At 35.1% G+C, this 19,702-nt stretch overlaps 2 protein-coding genes and 1 long non-coding RNA gene across 5 annotated transcripts in view; 1 reads left to right on the top strand and 2 right to left on the bottom strand.

The window, feature by feature from the left end:
- LOC309487270 overlaps window positions 1-19,702 on the bottom strand; it is a 93,610-nt gene that overhangs the window by 8,717 nt on the left and 65,191 nt on the right. The window lies entirely within an intron of this gene.
- On the top strand, window positions 1,685-14,207 carry sgpl1 (sphingosine-1-phosphate lyase 1). Its single transcript, XM_082154830.1, has 14 exons — window positions 1,685-1,857; window positions 5,499-5,664; window positions 6,866-6,933; window positions 7,645-7,792; window positions 8,045-8,124; window positions 9,085-9,213; window positions 9,296-9,384; window positions 9,606-9,714; window positions 9,827-9,925; window positions 10,047-10,193; window positions 10,538-10,776; window positions 10,950-11,096; window positions 11,323-11,443; window positions 12,265-14,207. The coding sequence occupies exons 1-14, from the start codon at window positions 1,846-1,848 to the stop codon at window positions 12,427-12,429; spliced, it is 1,719 nt and encodes a 572-aa protein (XP_082010956.1). The 5' UTR covers window positions 1,685-1,845; the 3' UTR covers window positions 12,430-14,207.
- On the bottom strand, window positions 15,252-18,496 carry pcbd1 (pterin-4 alpha-carbinolamine dehydratase/dimerization cofactor of hepatocyte nuclear factor 1 alpha). Of its 3 annotated transcripts, none has more exons than XM_082154880.1 (4): window positions 18,404-18,496; window positions 16,108-16,239; window positions 15,918-15,998; window positions 15,252-15,716 (listed from the first exon to the last, which is right to left on the bottom strand). In XM_082154880.1, exons 1-4 carry the CDS (start codon window positions 18,404-18,406, stop codon window positions 15,624-15,626), a joined length of 309 nt encoding a protein of 102 aa, XP_082011006.1. In that variant the 5' UTR covers window positions 18,407-18,496; the 3' UTR covers window positions 15,252-15,623. The 3 variants fall into 3 exon arrangements, with proteins under 3 accessions (XP_082011006.1, XP_082011004.1, XP_082011005.1); XM_082154878.1 differs by having other exon boundaries at window positions 16,108-16,274; window positions 18,404-18,474; XM_082154879.1 differs by lacking the exon at window positions 18,404-18,496 and adding an exon at window positions 18,228-18,371.

Raw genomic sequence — 19,702 nt, 5'->3', positions numbered from 1 at the left:
CACACAATTAATGCAGACAACGCACAAAACAAACCAGCAAAGACATGAGGGAAAGAGGGACAATATAAAGGGACCAGAGCACATGAGGATCAGGTGAGCACAATTAGTGAAACGAGGACAAGAAGCGGACTAAACAAGGGGGCGTGGTAACAGGAAACAAGGAGGCGGGACAAGCGGAGCACATGGCAAACACAAACAAAGACAGAGCCATGTGCTCAAACACAAGACAAACATAGAAACATGAAACAAAGACAAAACAAAACAAAACAAAACAAAACAAGGCTGCCTGGGCAGAACCCTGACAGTTTTACAGTGTGGTATTATTACGAATATTGTTGGCTTCTTGACAATTGCTTTGTTCCTCTCCTATAGGCCTAAGTGCGTTGAATAAAAGCGTCTGCTAAATACATGAATACATGTAAATGTACCTTTCTCTAAATAGGTAAACAAACATTTAATCACACAGACACACAAATAGGCCTAAGCATTTGCATACAAAATCGTTAGGCTACATATTGTAGTTAAAAAAAAGAACTGTAATAAATGTAAATGACCACAACTATATGAACAACCTATTAACTCAGTATATATATATATATATATATATATATATATATATATATATATATATATATATATATATATATATATATATATATATATATATATATATATATATATAAAACTTATTAACTTATAAGGTTAAACAAAACAAGGTAGAAACATTACCAAAATACCCAGCGTGTCCTTTAAAAACATCAATAGCGCCATCAAGTGACCATTCAAAGCACTGCATGTGCATGAAACCACACTGTAAAAAACCAACACAAAAGTTTGCCACTGTCGCCTTTTGGCTTGCTTAGTTGGGGGGACACTTAATATTCAACAATAATATTGATCTGCCTGCATTGTACACCATTATATGAGAACTGAACTGAGCTGGACGATATAGATAAGCGGCTATATAATTGAACAAAATTAATAACTTACAACAAAAATGAACCATCGCTGAACTTACTTAAGTTGGACTGACGCTATTTTCTTCCAGATCTGCTGTACAGCCGAAACAGACTTTGTTGCATTATTTTCCTGTTATCACTGTAAAGCTGTTTTGAAACAATCTGTATTGTAAAAAGCGCTAAATAAATAAAGGTGACTTGACTTATCATAGAAAATATCAATGCAGCCCAACTCAGTAGATCATTATTGCAAATAACCTATGATGAAATTATTAATTCAATGAATATGAATTAAGTTTTCTAGGCAGTCCCTTCCTTTACAAAAAAAATATTAATAAATAAATAAAATAAAAACGTAGATGTGGTACTTTCTGATGATTAAAACTTAATTAATAATAATACAAATAAAAATAAATGATATAAAATGAACCAACAACAATAATAATAAATACATACAAAAACAATACATAAAAATACAGTACATTAAAAGATCGTTTCGCAGACTAATATAATACAAATATACTCTACAGACACAGACCTCCCTGGAAATTACCATGTAAACCGTGTCGAATCTGCGAATCGGCAGCAGGAGGTAGTGACTTTCACAGATTCTAACAGCATGTGTGCTGGACTAATCACTGTGATGAAGGACGCGCGCAGTATATGAAGATCAGCGAATGTGGAGTCTCGCCTGAAAGCAAATCGCGTCCCCTTTTACTCATACAGCACTTCCTGATATAAGCTTGCTCCTCTGATTGTGTCATGCAACGGGGCATCCGCTCTCAAAACAAGCCTAACAAAGATCTTTCAGACTATCTTCCCCATTTCTCCCGGAGTAGTTGAAGAAGCGACTTATTCCAGACGGGGTGTAACCTTGGCAAACAAAATGGACTACAGGGTGAGTGGGTATGATGTCAATTAGAAATCAGCTGTGCTTTAAAAATAGTCTGTTCCAGCTATACAAACAAGCCATGGTTATGTCACAACGAAAGCTTCGACTATAGAAAATAAGCATGTTTTGGTCCATCGTATTATGTTACTTTGTTTTGTTAGTCGACATACTTCATTTACCCTGTAGAGCTGTAATGATGATTCAGTGTATCAGATCTATGTGTGACACTTTTATCTGATATTTAAAAAAAAAATCACTTTCACTGTTGGGAATTCAGGTGATCTTATCATGTAGAAAGTTTATTATCCATTTGAAGTGTTGTTGTTTTTTAGAGAGAGAGAGTGTCTGGGCCCAAATGTCATACCTTTCATGTTTATTATCATGTCCTATATAAAATTTTGTGTATGTCTTCTGTGCTGCTGTGTAAAGGAGTCACATCATGCACGGTTTGATATAGGTGATATAGGTGAGAGGAGGGCTATTATAAAACCGTTTCTCTGTAATAATCACTTGTCTTTGTAGAACAGCCAGGTGCAGAGAGGGACATTTTATGTTTCATTGTGTATGTGTTCTTCAGAAACCTTCCTGTGACAGGCTCAAACCCAGAGGAAGTGCTATTCTTAACAAGAGTGTACAATGGGGGCAAGATCTGTTTTGACTATGGTTTAGCAGCATCTGTTGAGACTGTTTTTGGTTCGTCTGATGCTGTGTGAATGCTAGGGATTTTTCAGGGCTTTATGAAAGGGATATTTCACGCCAAAAATAAAAGTCTGTCATCATATAGTCACCCGTATGTCATTTCTTATGTGAAACACAAAAAAAGATACTATGAAGAATGACAGCCTCAGTCATCCATATATATATGTGTGTATGTGTGTTTGTTTGTTCATTTTTTCCCCTAATGCTTTAATGTACACTTCAGTTCAAATGCTTGGGGTCAGTAATATTTTTTTAATGTTTTTGTAAGAAGTATCTTATGCTCACCAAATCTGCATTTATTTGATCAAAAATACAGTAATACAGTAGCATTGTGAAATATTATTAAACATTTAAAATATCTGGCTTCTCTGGTTATATATTTTATTTAATATGATTCTTTCCTGTGATGGCAAAGCTGAATTTTCAGCATAATTACTCCAGTCTTCAGTGTTACATGATCCTTCAGAAATCATTCTAATATGTTGTTTTGCTGCTCAAGAAACATATGATTTGTACATAACATGTGAACATAAACTTATGATTATCAATGTTAAACAGTTGTTCTGCTTGAAATTTTTTGTGGAAATTGTGATACTTTTTCCCCCCAGTATTCCTTGATAAATACAAAGTTCCAAAGAATAGTGTTTATTTAAATATGAATCTTTTGTGCCCTTATTAATGTCTGCACTGTCACTTCTTATCAATGTAAAGCATCATTGCTGAATAATTGTCTTAATTTCTATCTAAAAAATTCGTCCTGACCCCAGACTTTTGAATGGTATAGTCAGTGTATATGGGTGATTTCATATAAAAGCAATTATGTATATTTAAATTATTTGAATTAAACCAAAAAAAATTCATGTAGACTTCCAACTTTTTATTTACTATACACTTTATCATAGACATATTGTCTTGAGTGCTATGAAAGATAGACTGCGCTGCCACACAGCACTTTATGTGTGATCCTCTTTAAGACATTGGAATCATGAGCTCTTTGACTCAACAACAGACAAATAATCAAAGCTTGAGTAGAGAGGGTGTGATTGTCTGTAGTACACTAGGACCTGAAAGCAAGCGTTTAGGGGCCACAGCATATTTATTTATAAACATATTGATTCAAACTAAACCCATCCAAGTGCTTCATATATGTTCTTTTATCACAATCGTGTTATCTGTCATTTTCAGAAGACTTGTTGTATAACATAGCAGACGTGTACATCTCTTCATCTCTTTTGCAATGTGTTTCTGCTGTCTTTGCCTTTTGCCCCTTTTACAAGATAACATAATCTCAGCATTTTATGGCACGTTATGCACTGAGAAGCTGTTTGTAGGTCTTGTTACATAAAACTGATGGTCATCGTGGTTTTGCCAAGTAAGACATGTTCCTCTATCAACATATTTTGTTGATCCTGAAAGAACAATTAGTGCTAACCCTTACCCCTAAACCTAACCCTACCCATAACTTCTCCCTAAAATCAGAGGGAAATGATAGGTGAATAACACTGATGTAGAAGCACCTATTCTGGTTGTAAGCCTAAACTTAACATAAAGTGTAAACTTGTCTCTCAAATCTGACTGGTTGATTGAAATGTTGTTCCAGGATTAGCAAAGATGTTGATCCAGGAACATGTTGTACTTGGTGAAATCCCGTTCACCGACTGATGGGATGCTGGCTTTAAAGATTTGGTTTTTAGTGCAGTTGAGGTTCCACATTTCATGCTTTTGTTATATTTGGATCCCGAACATATGATGCACCTCAGTCCTGGTCAAAGTTTCAGTTGTTCACTAACATGACCTGTTTACCTGCTCCTCTAAATCCGCTGTACTTTGCAAACCCTGCTAAACCTGTCGGAGAGCTTGTCATGGACTCCATTCAGGGGGTGTTGTGTAGCTCTTGTCTGATTTATTCATTATCTCCTTGACAAAAGGAATACCTTTTAATTTTGTTTTAATATGTCTAGTAGTCTAATTACGTGTCATTTATTGTGCTACATTCAAGATAATATATGCTTCTAATATAACTAGTGCTCTTTACATACTCCGATTGCAAATTATAGCTTTTAGTCTGGCTTTTGAAGAAGAAATGAGATGCTCATTCATTGCAGATTACTAGGAGTTGACATACTCATGAATATGGTTGGCTAAGACTTTGTTCTGTTGACCTCCACGTTTCCCGCATGCTGTTATGGGACACAATCTGCGCTGTTATCAAGCAAGACCACATTGTGCTGTAAAAAATAGTGATTGTGAAATGCGTCCACCAGATATGCTTTTTTCCCGCTTGTTTAAATGAGATAAACTAGCCATTTATAAATATGTACTTTTCAGTATAATAGACTCGAACTAGTATTTTTGTAGGGGATTTTTTTATTTATTGCACCCATATCCTTAAAGGCCCATTTTAAGTCTTTGCTTTGGGTTTTGTGCGGCCAGTTTTTCATAATGAATAAGGTGTGGTCAGTAGGAACAATATCTGTGAATGTAGTTATCTACTAAGCTCTCCCTGATTCGTGTGGCTGAAGTTAGACATTCTCCTCCCACAGTTGTCTTAAGTGTCATTAGTGAAGCCAAGCTCTTGAGACAATTAAGTATGAATCAATTCTCTATAGTAAGTATTAAAGTATAATTTTGAATGGTTTTTATTGAGATTTTAATTTGCTATTAGCTGTTATTATGCTAATCTGGGAACTGATAGCCAGCATTTTGTAGTAGTTTCTAACCCTTCAGTAGTAGGTTGTTTATTGACTCTTCTATCAATGTTTATTGATTGATTAATGTGGCTGAGGCTTGTAATTGCTGGTAAGTAGCCAATTATTGGTCTATGTGTTGAGTCTTGTCTTGATCTGCTTAAGCTTTGTAGTTTTCCAGCTGTTTATTGAAATCGGATTGGGTTTATTTCTGGTCAAGTTGCCTTGATTGACAATAACATGTCTCCTTTCCTCATGCAGAGTGCCTTGGAGGTGTATAAGGAGATGGTGCTGCTGTACATAGAGGAGGCTCGGGTCTTTGTGAATACTCAGTGTGCTGGTCTGGAGCCATGGCAGATCATTGCGACCACTTTGCTGTCAACGCTCGGTGCGGTGTGGCTAAAGGGCTTCCTTTTCCAGCAAGATAGTAAGTGCTATCGATCATTCATGTCTTTGAACTTCTGAATGCATCAGGCATATTAAATATGTGGTCAGGTTTACACTACCATTCAAAGGTTTGAGGACAGTAAGATTTTTTTTAATGTTTTTGAAAGAAGTGTCTTATGCTCACCAAGGCTGCATTTATGTGATCAAACATAAAACAGTTAAACTGTGAAATATTATTAAAATTTACAATAACTTTATATTTTAATATATTTTATTTTTTTAAATGTAATTGATTTTTGAGATGTGAATTTTCAGCATCATTACTCCAGTCTTCAGTATCACATAATCTTTCAGAAATCATTCTAATATGCTGATTTGCTGCTCTGATTCATATTTTTTAAAACAGTGATACTTTTTTTATTTATTTTTTTATTCTTGAATAGAATGTTCAAAAGAAAAACATTTATTTGAAATGGAAATCTTTTGTTACATTATAAAAGTATTCATTGTCACTCAATTTAATGCATCCCTGCTGATTAAATGTTTTTATTTATTAATTTATTTATTTTTTAAAGGTTTTTACTAAATAATTTTACTGACCTCAAACTTCACATTTCAAAACCTCAAAATGTGTACAGGATCTGGAAGGTGTCTTTCCAAGAGTCAATAAAGAAAAAGAAAAAAACAATGAAATGCAATGAATTTTTGTTGTTTTGATTTTTCAAATATTTGTTCTAATATGGTTAATAATAGTCAGTGCATATAATGGTTGATTTATCAACAGTCTTTTCATAGTCTTAAGCTACAGTTTTCATTATTACTGCGAAACCATCTGAAACATCATTATGTTGCAAGCTAATAGTAGGTAAATAATCATGTTGTCCCTCTTTGCTGTTCATAAGTCAGGAAGTCTTAAAACAAAGTTGCAAAATGTCAAGGCCACTTGAAAATAACAAAATCTGTAGCACATTTTTAATTCATTGTTTCATCAACCAGAAACAATGGTTTCTGAGGAAGCTGAGGAAAAAATCCCCAAACTTTTACACCGATGTCTCTCATTTGTTTAATTTTACATGCCAAACTTCTATTGACTCTACGTCTAAAATAAGAGATTGTTTAGAAAGTCTCAAGCATTGACTGGCTAGAATTGTGTAAAGCAACTCATATTTGAAAAAATGTCTCTGTGGAGTCATTTCATGTTACATCTTCACCACAATTTGTTCATTGTTCGTGTTTTCTAGGCCTGACGTCAAGAGTAAAGAAGCAATTCTTTAAAATCATCAGAAAAATCCCATTTGTCGGAGCAACAGTAAGCATCTATTGGTTTTATAGTTCCCTTTCTTCCTTCAGACTTCTCTTTCTGACTCACTGATGGATGATTAAGTCACCATTGCCATGCCGAAGTGGAAATAAAGCTTTTATCACACTTTCACAATATGATCCTGTGATTATACCAGGGTTTACTTTAGGTCATTAACCTGAATAGATGTCTGGTTCCAGTCAGAACCAACTGCAGGTTGATTTTGATTTGAGTCTGTTTTATCTTCTTTATGATATTTATTGAGATGCAACTAACCAGCTTAACATCAAAAATTATTACAACCTAAACACCCCTTAGACATTGGTTCTTAACCTTGTTTTCCCTAACTTCTTTTGTTTGAACAATCTGAGACTTTCGATATATATAAAATTAATCAAACAATTATTTTTGTGATTCCGTAAGTTTCAAGAACTGTAGATTATTTAATAAAACAATAGTTGTTAATAATAATAATTACATTTTGCAATGAAATAGTTTTTGTTTATACATATATAATATTTTTTTAATATTTTTTTTTTAAATGTAAAATACTCTGTTTACACCTTAATGTTTTTTTGTTGAAGTTAAATATTTTTTAATAATTTATTTATAAAGGTTTATTTTCCCCTCAATTCCTCTGTCCCCTATATTTCTGGTTTTAATGAAACATTCAGGTTTGTTTGACTCTTTTTGTTTTCTCCCTAACCTTTCCCTCATCAGATTCAGAGTCAGCTCAACAAAGCATTGGATGACATGTCAGTGAGTCTGTGCACACTGAAGGAAGGCATGAGCTACACCAAACACCTACCAGCACAAGGCCTCACCCACACACAGCTCCTTGACAAGATCAGGGAATATGAGACACTGAGTGAGTCACCTTCAGCCTGTCCCAACTCCCATCTGTTGTAATGATGGAGAGCCCAAAGGCGTCAAAGATAAATCAGAAACTCTTAAAGTGTCAGCCAGATGTTCTCAGACTGAATTTGCCCTACGGTAGTGTGCGTGCAGTTTCTCTGCAAGCACTTTTATTTACTTGGATATAATGCAGCTGGTTTATATTACAAGTTAGTGTCCCACTGTTGTTCTGTCATCAATTTCTTTTTAATACTTCTGATTTCAGGTGAGGTAGACTGGGCGAAAGGCAAAGTGTCAGGTGCAGTCTACTGGGGGGATAAGACGCTCACAGATCTCCTGGTGAAGGTAGAATGGCCTTTAATCATTTAGATCAATAAATCCCAAACAGGGGTATGTGTGTTCAAGGGGGTGTTTTTGCTTTTGCTTTTGCTTTAACTTGTAAAACTGGACAAAATTAAAGAAAAGATTAGTCTCATGATTCAGCTCATTTTAAAGGAAAATGTGTTCAATGATTTTATACGTTTTTGTGGATCACATGCAGAATATTTGTGCTATCTGATGTCTTTGTTTCACCCAAAGTATTGATTTGCTTTTAGTGACTTGAATCATAAAAAAAAAAAAAAAATTATTAAAAAAAGAATAGTGTAACTATTAAAAGTGATAAATTGCATCCAGTATAATATCTAATTTAATTTAATATACACTACCATTTAAAGTTTGGGGTTGGTAAGTTTAAAAAAAATTGTTTTTGAAAGTCTCTAATGCTCAACAAGGCTACATTTGGTTTGATGGAACATAAAGTTAAAACTGCAATATTGTGAAATATTATTACAAATTAAAATCATTTTTATTTTTAAATTGATTTTAAATTGTAGTTTATTTCTGTGACGGCAAAGCCGATCATTATTTCATGATCCTTCAGAAATCATTCTAATATGCTGATTTAGTGCTTTGGATAATTATCAATGCTCAAAACTGTTGTGCCCCTTAATATTTTGTGGAAACTGTGATGCATTTCTTTTCAAGATTATTTGACAAATAGAAAGTTCAAAAGAACAGCATTTATTTGTAATTTTACTGTCACTTTTAAATAATTTAATGTTACTGACCCCAAATGGTAGTGTAAGAGTTAATGGGACGTTTTTTATCTGGTGTCGATGAAGTGCTACTTGATGGGGTTGTAGTGATACATATGACAAACAAGGTTGGGAAACGCTTGTTTAGATGTTCACTTTACTTTTGAATCTAGCAAAGCATTGTGAAACAAGAAATAAATCCTGGATTTTGTGTTCCTCTGATTTGCAGGTGTATGGTGACTTTGCCTGGACAAACCCCCTCCACCCAGACCTGTTCCCCGGGGTTAGGAAGATGGAGGCAGAAGTGGTGCGGATGGCGTGCACTCTATTTAAAGGAGGGCCAGACTCCTGTGGCACAGTGAGTTTTTCTCACCATCTTCCCTGATGGAATAATGTGGTTGAAATTGAATTATTTGTTTTGTGTGTTTCTATCATAAAAGGTTACCTCAGGTGGAACAGAAAGCATCCTGATGGCATGCAAGGCATACAGAGACATGGCTCATGAACGTGGCATCAAACACCCAGAGATGTATGTACTGTCTCGGTCTAGTAAAAAAAAATCCAGCCTTTGCAGTTATAATGCTCTCTTCTGCTTAGGTCAACCAACACTGTACTCTATTTATTTTTCTATTTACTGTTTTATTTTACTTGAAGAAACAATTTGTTTAATCAGTGCAACTTAAAGGAAGTCACTTTATTCAAATCCACTGTAAAAATCGATTTATATGATTTGTTTTGTCTATGCTGTAGCATTGCTCCCGTGAGCGTCCATGCTGCGTTTGACAAAGCTGCACATTACTTTGGGATGAAGCTCATTCATGTACCTCTGGACAAGAAGACCATGAAAGTTGATGTGAAGGTACTGCTGTTTGGTTTGTTCACAGTAATTGGGTACATTTCTAATTCATTCAATGTTTTTGTGAATATTGACGTCCATCTAATTTGAACGACTACTTTTTTTTTGACCATAGGCCATGAAGAGGGCCATCTCTGGAAACACAGCAATGCTGGTGTGTTCAGCTCCTCAGTTCCCGCATGGAATTATGGACTCTGTAGCAGAAGTGGCAAAGGTAATATTTGCTTATTAAAATGGACATGTAATCCAGTGCTTTTTTTTTTATCTTTGTATAAATTAATCTAAAATATATTCTGTAACTTATTCTATAACTTTTTATTTATTTATTTTTTTAGCTTGCCTTAAAATACAACATCCCATTCCATGTGGATGCATGCTTGGGTGGGTTCCTGATAGTATTTATGGAAAAAGCGGGTTTCAAACTTGATCCCTTTGATTTCCGGGTCAAAGGTGTGACCAGTATCTCAGCTGATACACATAAGGTGAGAACTTGATATTGAGATAAATTAATAAATAAAAATACACTACTGTTCAAAAGTTTGTGGTCGCTAAGATTATTATTTTATTTTTTTTGTGAAGGAAATTAATACATTCATTCAGCAAGGATGCATTAAATTGATCAAAAGTGACAAACTCCCTAATCATCAAAGAATCTTTAAAAATGCATCACAGTTTCCACATAAATATTAACTGTTTTTAACATTGATAGTTTTGGTGATAACATTGATGTTTTATGAGCACCAAATCAGCATATTAGAATGATTTCTGAAGGATCATGTGACACTGAAATATATTATATTATTAATAAATAATTGTGTCTCCACAGTATGGTTATGCTCCCAAAGGCTCCTCAGTGGTGCTCTACAGTGAAAGGAAATATCGCCACTACCAGTATTTTGTCGCGCCAGATTGGCAGGGAGGAATTTACGCGTCTCCATCCATGGCTGGATCTCGGCCTGGAGGCATAATTGCAGCCTGTTGGGCTACTATGATGCACATGGGTGAGAACGGATACATTGAGGCCACCAAGAAAATCATTGGGACAGCACGCAAAATCAAAGCAGGGTCAGTATAATGTCATTTATAATAAAACGCATAATAGTAAATGAGACACAGGCAAAGTGTTGCTTTGAATGTATATCAACTGTGCCAAATAAATTTGCATGGCAGTTAACATTTACATGCCAGGAAAGACATTGTGTGCTGAAACAACATCTGAAAAAACTCTCTTCCCACAGAATCCGTAAAATAGATGGGCTGTTTGTATTCGGGGATCCAGAGGTGTCTGTGGTGGCATTAGGCTCCGATGTTTTTGATATCTTTCGCTTATCTAATGCACTGACTTCAAAGGGCTGGAATCTCAACACTCTGCAGTTCCCATCTAGGTATGGTTAAAAAAAGAGAAATGTGTTACTTGTGCAAGTTATGAAAATTAACGTACTGTCCCTGAAACAGAATGAAAGTTAGTCATAATTCAATGCCACAATTAAATTATGCAAAAAAAAAAAAACGTTTATACATTTTCACCATATTAACTTTACATTTTAGGCACTGGTCAGAAACGTTGTTTCTTAGATCATTGTTCATACATCTTTTGTTGTTCCCTTTCAGCATTCATATTTGTGTCACAATGCTACACACGCAGCCTAGTGTAGCAGAGCAGTTCATCAGTGATGTGAAGAGAGAAGTAGCCATCATCATGAAGAATCCTAAAGAGAAGACCACGGGAATGGTGAGTTTCCTTTTCTTTTTTTTGACATACCATTCACTTATCATTTTACTCATAAGTTTGTCTTAACAATAAAAGGTCAAAATCTTACACCTTTGAGTCGATTTACAGTACTGTTTTAAAGTTTGGGGTCAGTAAAATTTTGTAATAATCTACTTAACAGTATTCTCACCAGGGCTGCAAAAATACAGTAAATACGGTAGTATTGAGAAATATTATAATGATTTAAAATAACTGTTTTCTACTTTAATATATTTAAAAATGTATGTTATTCCTGTGATGGCAAAGCTGAATTTCCAGCAGCCATTAATCCAGTCTTTGGTATCACATGATCCTTCAGAAATCATTCTGTAAGGCTGATTTGGTGCTCAATAAACATTTCTTAGTATTATCAATGTTGAAAAATGTGTTAAAACCTTGATAGATTTTTCAGGATTCTTTGATTAATTGAAATATCAAAAGTTTAGTCTTGTTTAGTTAGTTTAATGCATCCTTGCTAAATAAAACTATCAATTTCTTTCACAAAAACAAAAAAATCTTACTGACCTCAAACTTCTGAACGGTGATTCCTATACTGTTGCACTCCTAGAAGTTGACCAAATTCACCTTTAAATAGATTTTTGTCCAATCAAAAGTGCAAACTTCACATTTCGAGTACTTTATAATATACTATATATACTTTTTTCTGGCAAAATGGTCATTGTCCTGAAATCAGATGGGTAAAAATCCTCTCTTTGCACCTCCAGTCCACTTCAGTCAAGTTGTACATGTTAAATCTCATCTAATGAAATTACCATTGTAAACTTTCCTCTTTTATGTCGTAGGGAGCCATCTATGGCATGGCCCAGTCCATTCCTGACCGATCGATGGTGACTGAGATCTCACAGGGCTTTTTGGACTGCCTCTATAGCACTGAGGTGGCCAAGATACAGAACAAGCCCCACAAAAACCATAAGAACCACATGAATGGAAACTCCAAAGTGCACTGAGATTGACTGCCAGGGGTCTCCACCCTTAGCTGGCCGAAGGGATGCTCACCACAATCATCTAATCATTCATTTACTTCATTCAGTCGTCTATTTACAACTAACTATTTTATGTATAAGCCATAGTCACCTGATATTTTGGGATTCGTGACTGAGGAGTGACGGTATCCTGTCTGTAAGACTATGGAGACAGCTGCACAAGTATCTATGTGAATCTGTGAAGGGTCTGGGATATCTTAGTCTAATTTTGGTGAGCAGTGAGTGCAGATTTACTTCTTTCATTTCTTATTTTTATGACTGGTGCACACCATATGTATTTGATCACACTCCCACTGTTTATTTTGGAAGTGTTTGACACTTAAACCTCAAGATACCAGGGAATAATGTTGTCACAATGTTTTAACATCTGGTGATTTTTCACCCAAGTTATTGACAAACAGTTTGGACAATTTCTGAGAGTTAAATAATGCAGATTAGGATAAAATCCATAATCTGATCAACATGGAAAAACCACAGTGTTAGTTTTTTAATATTCCCAATATTTAATTCTCAATAGAAACTTGAAAACATAACAGACCATTTTAGAATGGTAGGGCTGCTCAGGTGAAACCTATATTACAAATGTTTAGTTTTATTTATTTATTTTAAATTCCCCATATCTAGTAGACATTTGATAGTCCAGTCGCAAAACATCCATCTTACTGAAAAGATTTCTCACTGTTTTTAAATTACCTGATATCAGGGCAAAATGTAACAAATCCATTGACCATGTTGTGTAGTCAATATTACCTGGTTGAAATTCCCATCCATATGGGTTTTTAATGACCACATTTCACCCTATCTACCTCAAATCTATTTCAATTAATTGTAAACTTAATCATTGATTGTTTCCCTTTTGTCTAAATCCTGAGAAATGTCACCTAAGTGGACATTTTGATCACAAGTCAATGCCATGCTCCAGGTTATGGTTTTCAGAGAGTCAAAGTTTTTCACAGTATGGTTTGAAGGTTTTCAGCGGTCTTTCCAATTGATTTATGAGTTTTCCTTTGAGTTATATTTGTGTGTTTTGTTTGGTTTCTTTGTTCCAACTTAACTGAATGACAGATAAGCCCTGGAACAACAAGAAGGGAAATTAATTTGTGCATGAAGTCAGTGATATGAGGAAGTGATGACACGGTACCATGGAAACATCACATCAGATCTTGTCAGCTATATAATCCCATAAGCATTTATAATATTTGTGACCACTGTGTGTTTTTTTAAATATTTTAAATCACTAATATAATGTCTCATATTTCAATGTTTTTTCAGTAATTTTCATGTACCTCTTTTGGGTACTCGAGTAGGAGGCAGGATAGTTTTTTTCTATGATACTACTGTAGTAGTGTATTCTCAAGAACTGTAACATGCCTTAGGCTAAGACATAGATGTGGATTTTTGTCTTCAAAAAGTTACCCTTCTTGCCTAAATTAAGCATTGTAATGTCATTATGCAATAATCTGTAATTACTGTAACTACTGAAACTGAGGCACCTTGATCTGAATATTTGAAGCATTACATGACCTCTATGGTTATGGTTGTATGAAGCACAAAACTAGCAGCATTCACCTAAATGCCTTTCACAGTCGTCAGGGTGTGTGCGCTATTAGGTTAACATAGTAGCTAAATCTGCCTCAGGGACTAGGCCTTTACCACATCATGCAATCCGTTTCAAGTTTGTCCTGTAATGTTTTCTTGTTCCTAATATAAATCAATAAACATGGTCCTAAAAGAAATATTAATATTCTGGTCGCATAATATATTTACTTTTCACTGTTTTACAGAATGACATGTCTGATTGGGTCGCTTTTTTGCAGTGTCTCACGTTCTAAAACACTGCGCTCAAGTTAAAAATTAAACTTTAACCCTAGAATGCATAAAGGGGGTCAAATTGACCCGTATTCATTTCCTATGGAATTTTTTACCTTCAGTATTTTTGTTTAAAATTTCTCAATGATTATATTTACTTTCCTTAACTTTATGGATTACTTTAAAAAAAAAATATATATATATATATATATTATAATAATTTGTATTATTTATACTAATTGCATGCATACTTTAACAGTCATGAAGTTCATCAAAAGTAGAACCTTCTCAGACAGTTTGCGATTTCAGATGCAGTAGAGAAAGGCTACTGGAAGGACAGCTTAAGGCCCACACAAAGGAAGAGGTAATCTCTAAAAGTCATGCTTAGAAAAGTGCAAATCATATGTGAAATATTCTGTCTGTCTACAAAGATCTTTTTCCAATGACATGTGAGAAATGTAGGTGGAGAAATGTATTGAAGGTTCAGACTAGAATAGATCTAAATTAGTTTAGAAAAAGTACAACTGCATTTAAAAAAATTTTTTTTTTTATCTTTTTGTAATGTGTATATATATATGCAAGGAAATTTGATGGACAAACATGTTTGGTATATTAAAAAATCTGTGTATCGTCAATAATTTGGATGACTTTGAATAGGACACCTATTATTTGAAGAAAACCATTCATTCCAATACGGGCCATTTTGAACCCTTTATGCCTTTGTGTAGGTTTTTTGGTTCATGCATTCTAGGGTTACAAAACACCTTACTCTAAACCTTTTGTCAATCACACAGAATGCCTGTATTAAAGTGTGAGATGCAACACTACTACTGAATGAAAAATAACACACTGACTTGAAATGAATTTTTAAAACTTGAATGCTGAAAAGCAGTACGATTTTTAAATCCAAAAATGCTTTTTGGGTCCTTCGTTGATTAAATGGGAAGCAAATGAATACATTGATTTCACAGCCAAAGTTGACAAACATTCAGTTTATTCCAATTCATTGAGGCACTAACCATTTCATCATTGGATCAAATGCAAATAAAGGCACCATACATTTAGTTTAAAAAATACTATAAGCCATAGAATAGAGTAATGTAATAGTGTTTCACCGGTCTCTATGGTGTTCTAGCAATTCTCTGATCATTTATGTACTGTGAAATGATTTAAAAGATGAAATTTGTCTTGAATGTACAATTAATACTTATCGGGAAAAGATCAAGTGTAACAGGCAGACAACACACAGTCAAAACTTGAAGTGTGATACATGAAGATTTACAATATTTTTGATCCAGTTTTACAGGCTACAGAGGTTGACTGACAAGCTGTCAAGAGAGAGGATCCATTCAATAGACAGAGGCCTGATCTATGAAGGTTGCGAGGGTGATGTCACGCTGCGAGATTCCTCCACATTCATGAGTACTGAGGGTGATTTGAACCTACCAGAGATAAAACAGGCAGACAGGACAGTCAACATGAAATCAAAACTGGCATTTATGTTCTTCACAAACGTTCATGGTTTTATCAATGATTAATCACTACATATTATTACAATAACTTTCCTAATTCCTTATTTAGGCACTAATGCAATCACAGCGATGACCATGCTAGCCTTACTGATGATGGGCCTATCTATTTACCTTGTTATACACATTAAACCATTCGGGATGATGATCCATTTTCTCAGCCTGTAGTGCTACTCTGGACATGAACCCAAAAGCCTAAATGGAAAAGAGCATGTCATAGGGTAGGCTATATGTGTTGTGAAGTATGTCACTCTAAATAGTTTTATAGCCTTGTCTCTCTTGGCAGTTTTACATAGTTTATTACCTGATTGAAGTCTTTGAAGAGAAACTCTTTGTAAATAGCATCTCTCCCCACCACCTCCACCCACTGAGCATTCCTCATCATGGGCAAGATGTGCTCCCTCTCCTCCATGGTAAGAGTCTGAATCTTCCCAGCCTTAGTGTTTAAAACAGTTCTGGTAAGAAAATATCCTAAAGTGAAGTTCGTAAGAATGAATGTTACAAAGCGTGTCACATCTCTGTGAGTAAGATGTTTATATACACTCCTGGGCAAAATGTCCAAGCCAAAAATGGCTGAACAATAAGGTTTTAATTGTCTTAAATCACAAATTATTGGTCAGCAAAATCTAAGAAAATGCACTACTTTAAAAAACCATTGCGGTCTCAGAAAACCATCAAAGACAGAATGATGTTTTTGGCAGAATATGGGAAGATGTGTGTGGAGTGATGAATTACAATGAAACACAAATTACATGGTGATGCTCCAGAGTGATGTCCTCGAAAATCTCTACCACAGATAAGCATGTAGGAACAGTGCCATTGTGGGGAGCCTTTAAGCTGCTGGAATTGGTGAGCTACTTCACTGTGAAAAGTCATTTAATGCTTTGGAGTAACAGGAGAATATTACAGAATGGCTTGCTTCCCCCAACTGAAAAGTTGTATTCTAAAGAGGAATGATCAGATGTCATTTTTCAGCAAGACAATGCTCCTGTCCAAACTGCAAAGACAACCGAGAAGTAGCTTGAGAACAAGTCCATCAGGATCATGTTTTGCCCTTGGTCAGAATCCAGATTTGAACCCTATAGTGAATATTTGATCTCACATTAAACCCAAACTAACTGGGAGACCTTTTTCAACTACTCATGAACTGTTTGAAGCCATTAACATTGAGTGGAACAACACTGACTCTTCTTCCTGCAAAAAGCTGTCTGCAAGTTTACCCACACGGCTTAAATATTTAAAGAAAACAAAGGGAAAGGATGTCCCATGGTAAGTTACTTTGTCTACAGTTATTTTTGCAATTCTTGCTAATGTCTTGACTAGTGATTTTCTTGTTCCTAATATAAATCAATAAACATGGTCCTAAAATAAATATATTTTAAATACCATATTTTGCCATTTGCCATGCCCAGGAGAGAGAGTGAGAGTGAGTGAGTGAGTGAGTGTGTGAGTGTGTGTGTGTGTGTGTGTGTGTGTGTGTGTGTGTGTGTGTGTGTGTGTGTTTTTACCTACGTAATAATATAACTAAACAAAAGTTAAATAGGCCTAGTACTGCATTTAATTGTAAATGTTTTACATATAAGATATAATCATTATTTGTTAATAGAACAAATACTATTTGAACAGTTTTGCAAACACTCACACTCTTAAGCAACCATTCTGAGGGGGATGTTTCTGAAAAAAGGACTGTGATTGGTTGTTGTGAGCCCCATATGGAATCAATGATGACTTGCATTTTCAATTTTAAGAGCTTCCACCTTATGACGGTGGTCGGGGCAATGAAATTCCTAAGCAATTTAACCCTTCGCGCCCTTTCCCCTTTAAGATCACATGAGCTTTAAACACAGGCCTGTTAAAAAAAGAAGACATTATTACAATATATTGAAATGTTCATTTATAAAAAGGTAACAGACTTGAAAATGTAGGCTTTCTACATTTTCTCTATATGCTTTGTGATACATTTTGTGCACTTTTAATTGAATGAAAGGGAAATTAAGTTGATTTGTGTCAGCATTTTCTATTGTACTATCCACACACTATAATCCCTGAATGAACCATCAGTGAATTGCGTCAGAGAGCCTATGCAAACACATGTCAGTCATGATGAAGCTCCAACACTGATAAAGCAGACTGACATCAACAGGTCTCTTAGCGACGGTGTAATCTGTTGAGCTAATGCTGCTGCACGAACAGACACGCCACGACAAAGAAAGCGAAGTAAAGCCACGGTAGTTCTATCAAATCAATAACAGACCTTGATATGTTAATGATAAATTGAGCACTATACTATGTGCTTTTAAAAAATATATATACACATGAACAAATGTATATTGCAAAACACGAAAAAAACGATACAAAACGAATAATACGAAAATAAAACGTCAGATTTAAAAAATCACTGTTAATATAAAAATAGCACGATACCTGTTCAGCCCATTCCAGTTTTATTTGAAGCATCTCGTTTGTGGCACGGTTATGTATTTAATTGCAAAGTTAAGAGTTATGTACTAAGACACTAAAGTGGTTGTTAATCCACACATGCAATAATAAGAATAAAAAACTTTTATTTAAAAAATATATATATATATGTTTTCTCTTACCATGTTGAAAGTGCTGTGCGTGTGGTGCTGCTATGGTCTCGTGCATGCAGCTGGATTTCAACCTGTGGCTAGAGTACGAATGTACGAATCCTACTATGGTGAAGGGACGACTTATGAATATTAACTAAGTTGCGTATTGGACGCTCTTGAAAATCTACCAGGTTACGTCAGCACGCACTATTTAATATTAAAGTAGGGGCCCTCTTGCTGCTGCCCTGCTAGAAGCCTGAACAAAAGATGAGTGTGAATCTGTGAAAAATCTTTTTTTTACAGTCTATGGTGAAAACCTTTTTTTCTTTCTTTCTTTTTTTTTTTTTTTACAGTCTATGGTGAAAACAGAAAGGCGTTTGCAATTCCAGACAGTGAGAGAATATAATACAATTTGACCATGAACAAATAATAACCTACCTGCCTTCAGACGACAAAAACGGTTAAAAATGGCTTCTAGCATCAAGCACGTGTTCGGGAAAATTCAAGCCATTTAATTTGTTAAAATGCGCATTTCGTATTATTTGTAACGACTGCTGTTCACGCCTGAAAAGATATGAATTTGGCACAACCGGAAATTATCCCTGTTAAATGAAAGGATTCATCAAGGGTCACACACACACACACACACACACACACACACACACACACACACACACACACACACACACACACACTTTAATAAAATAAAAACTCAGAAAAACGGAATAATTAACATGACAGAGAGTAAAAACATGAGAAGTTCTCATTTCCCCTTTTGCCCTAAGATAAGATAATATTATTTTAATGAAGACATTTCTGTTCTTCTCTTTTCTTCTTAAATACATGTATAATTTATAACATATTTTGGATGCTGATCATTGTTTTTCGCGCCTTTTATGAATAAAGTATCATCCTCACACACTTGCATGCAGTTTTTAGCAGTGTTGAATGCTTGCTTGATTCTGATTAGTTGACGAAAAACTCACGGCTTAAAGTAGTTCCAGGCAGGTCTTGACCGCATTACTACATATCACTTCGCCAGAAGAATTCAGTTATTTCAAATGTCTTTCTTTACAGCCCACAGAGCCTATAATACCCACAACGACACAGCCCGATGGAATATGATAAAAACGGGGAAAAAATTGCCACAAAATTAGTGGTGCAGCTAGTGCAGATAAACGTAAAGTTGGTTTCGCTATTAGTAGACGCTAGTGAGAGACGCACAGACTGAGGTAATTCACACACGCTCATAATACTCTCTCTCTCTCTCTCTCTCTCTCTCTCTCTCTCTCTCTCTCTCTCTCTCTCTCTCTCTGCATATTAAGCATA

Source organism: Leuciscus leuciscus, assembly GCF_965113295.1.
Source record: "Leuciscus leuciscus genome assembly, chromosome: 22".
NCBI classification, from domain to species: Eukaryota; Metazoa; Chordata; class Actinopteri; order Cypriniformes; family Leuciscidae; genus Leuciscus; species Leuciscus leuciscus.
The sequence above is the reverse complement of the archived record's forward strand: the minus strand, read 5'-3'. Positions and strand labels throughout refer to the sequence as shown.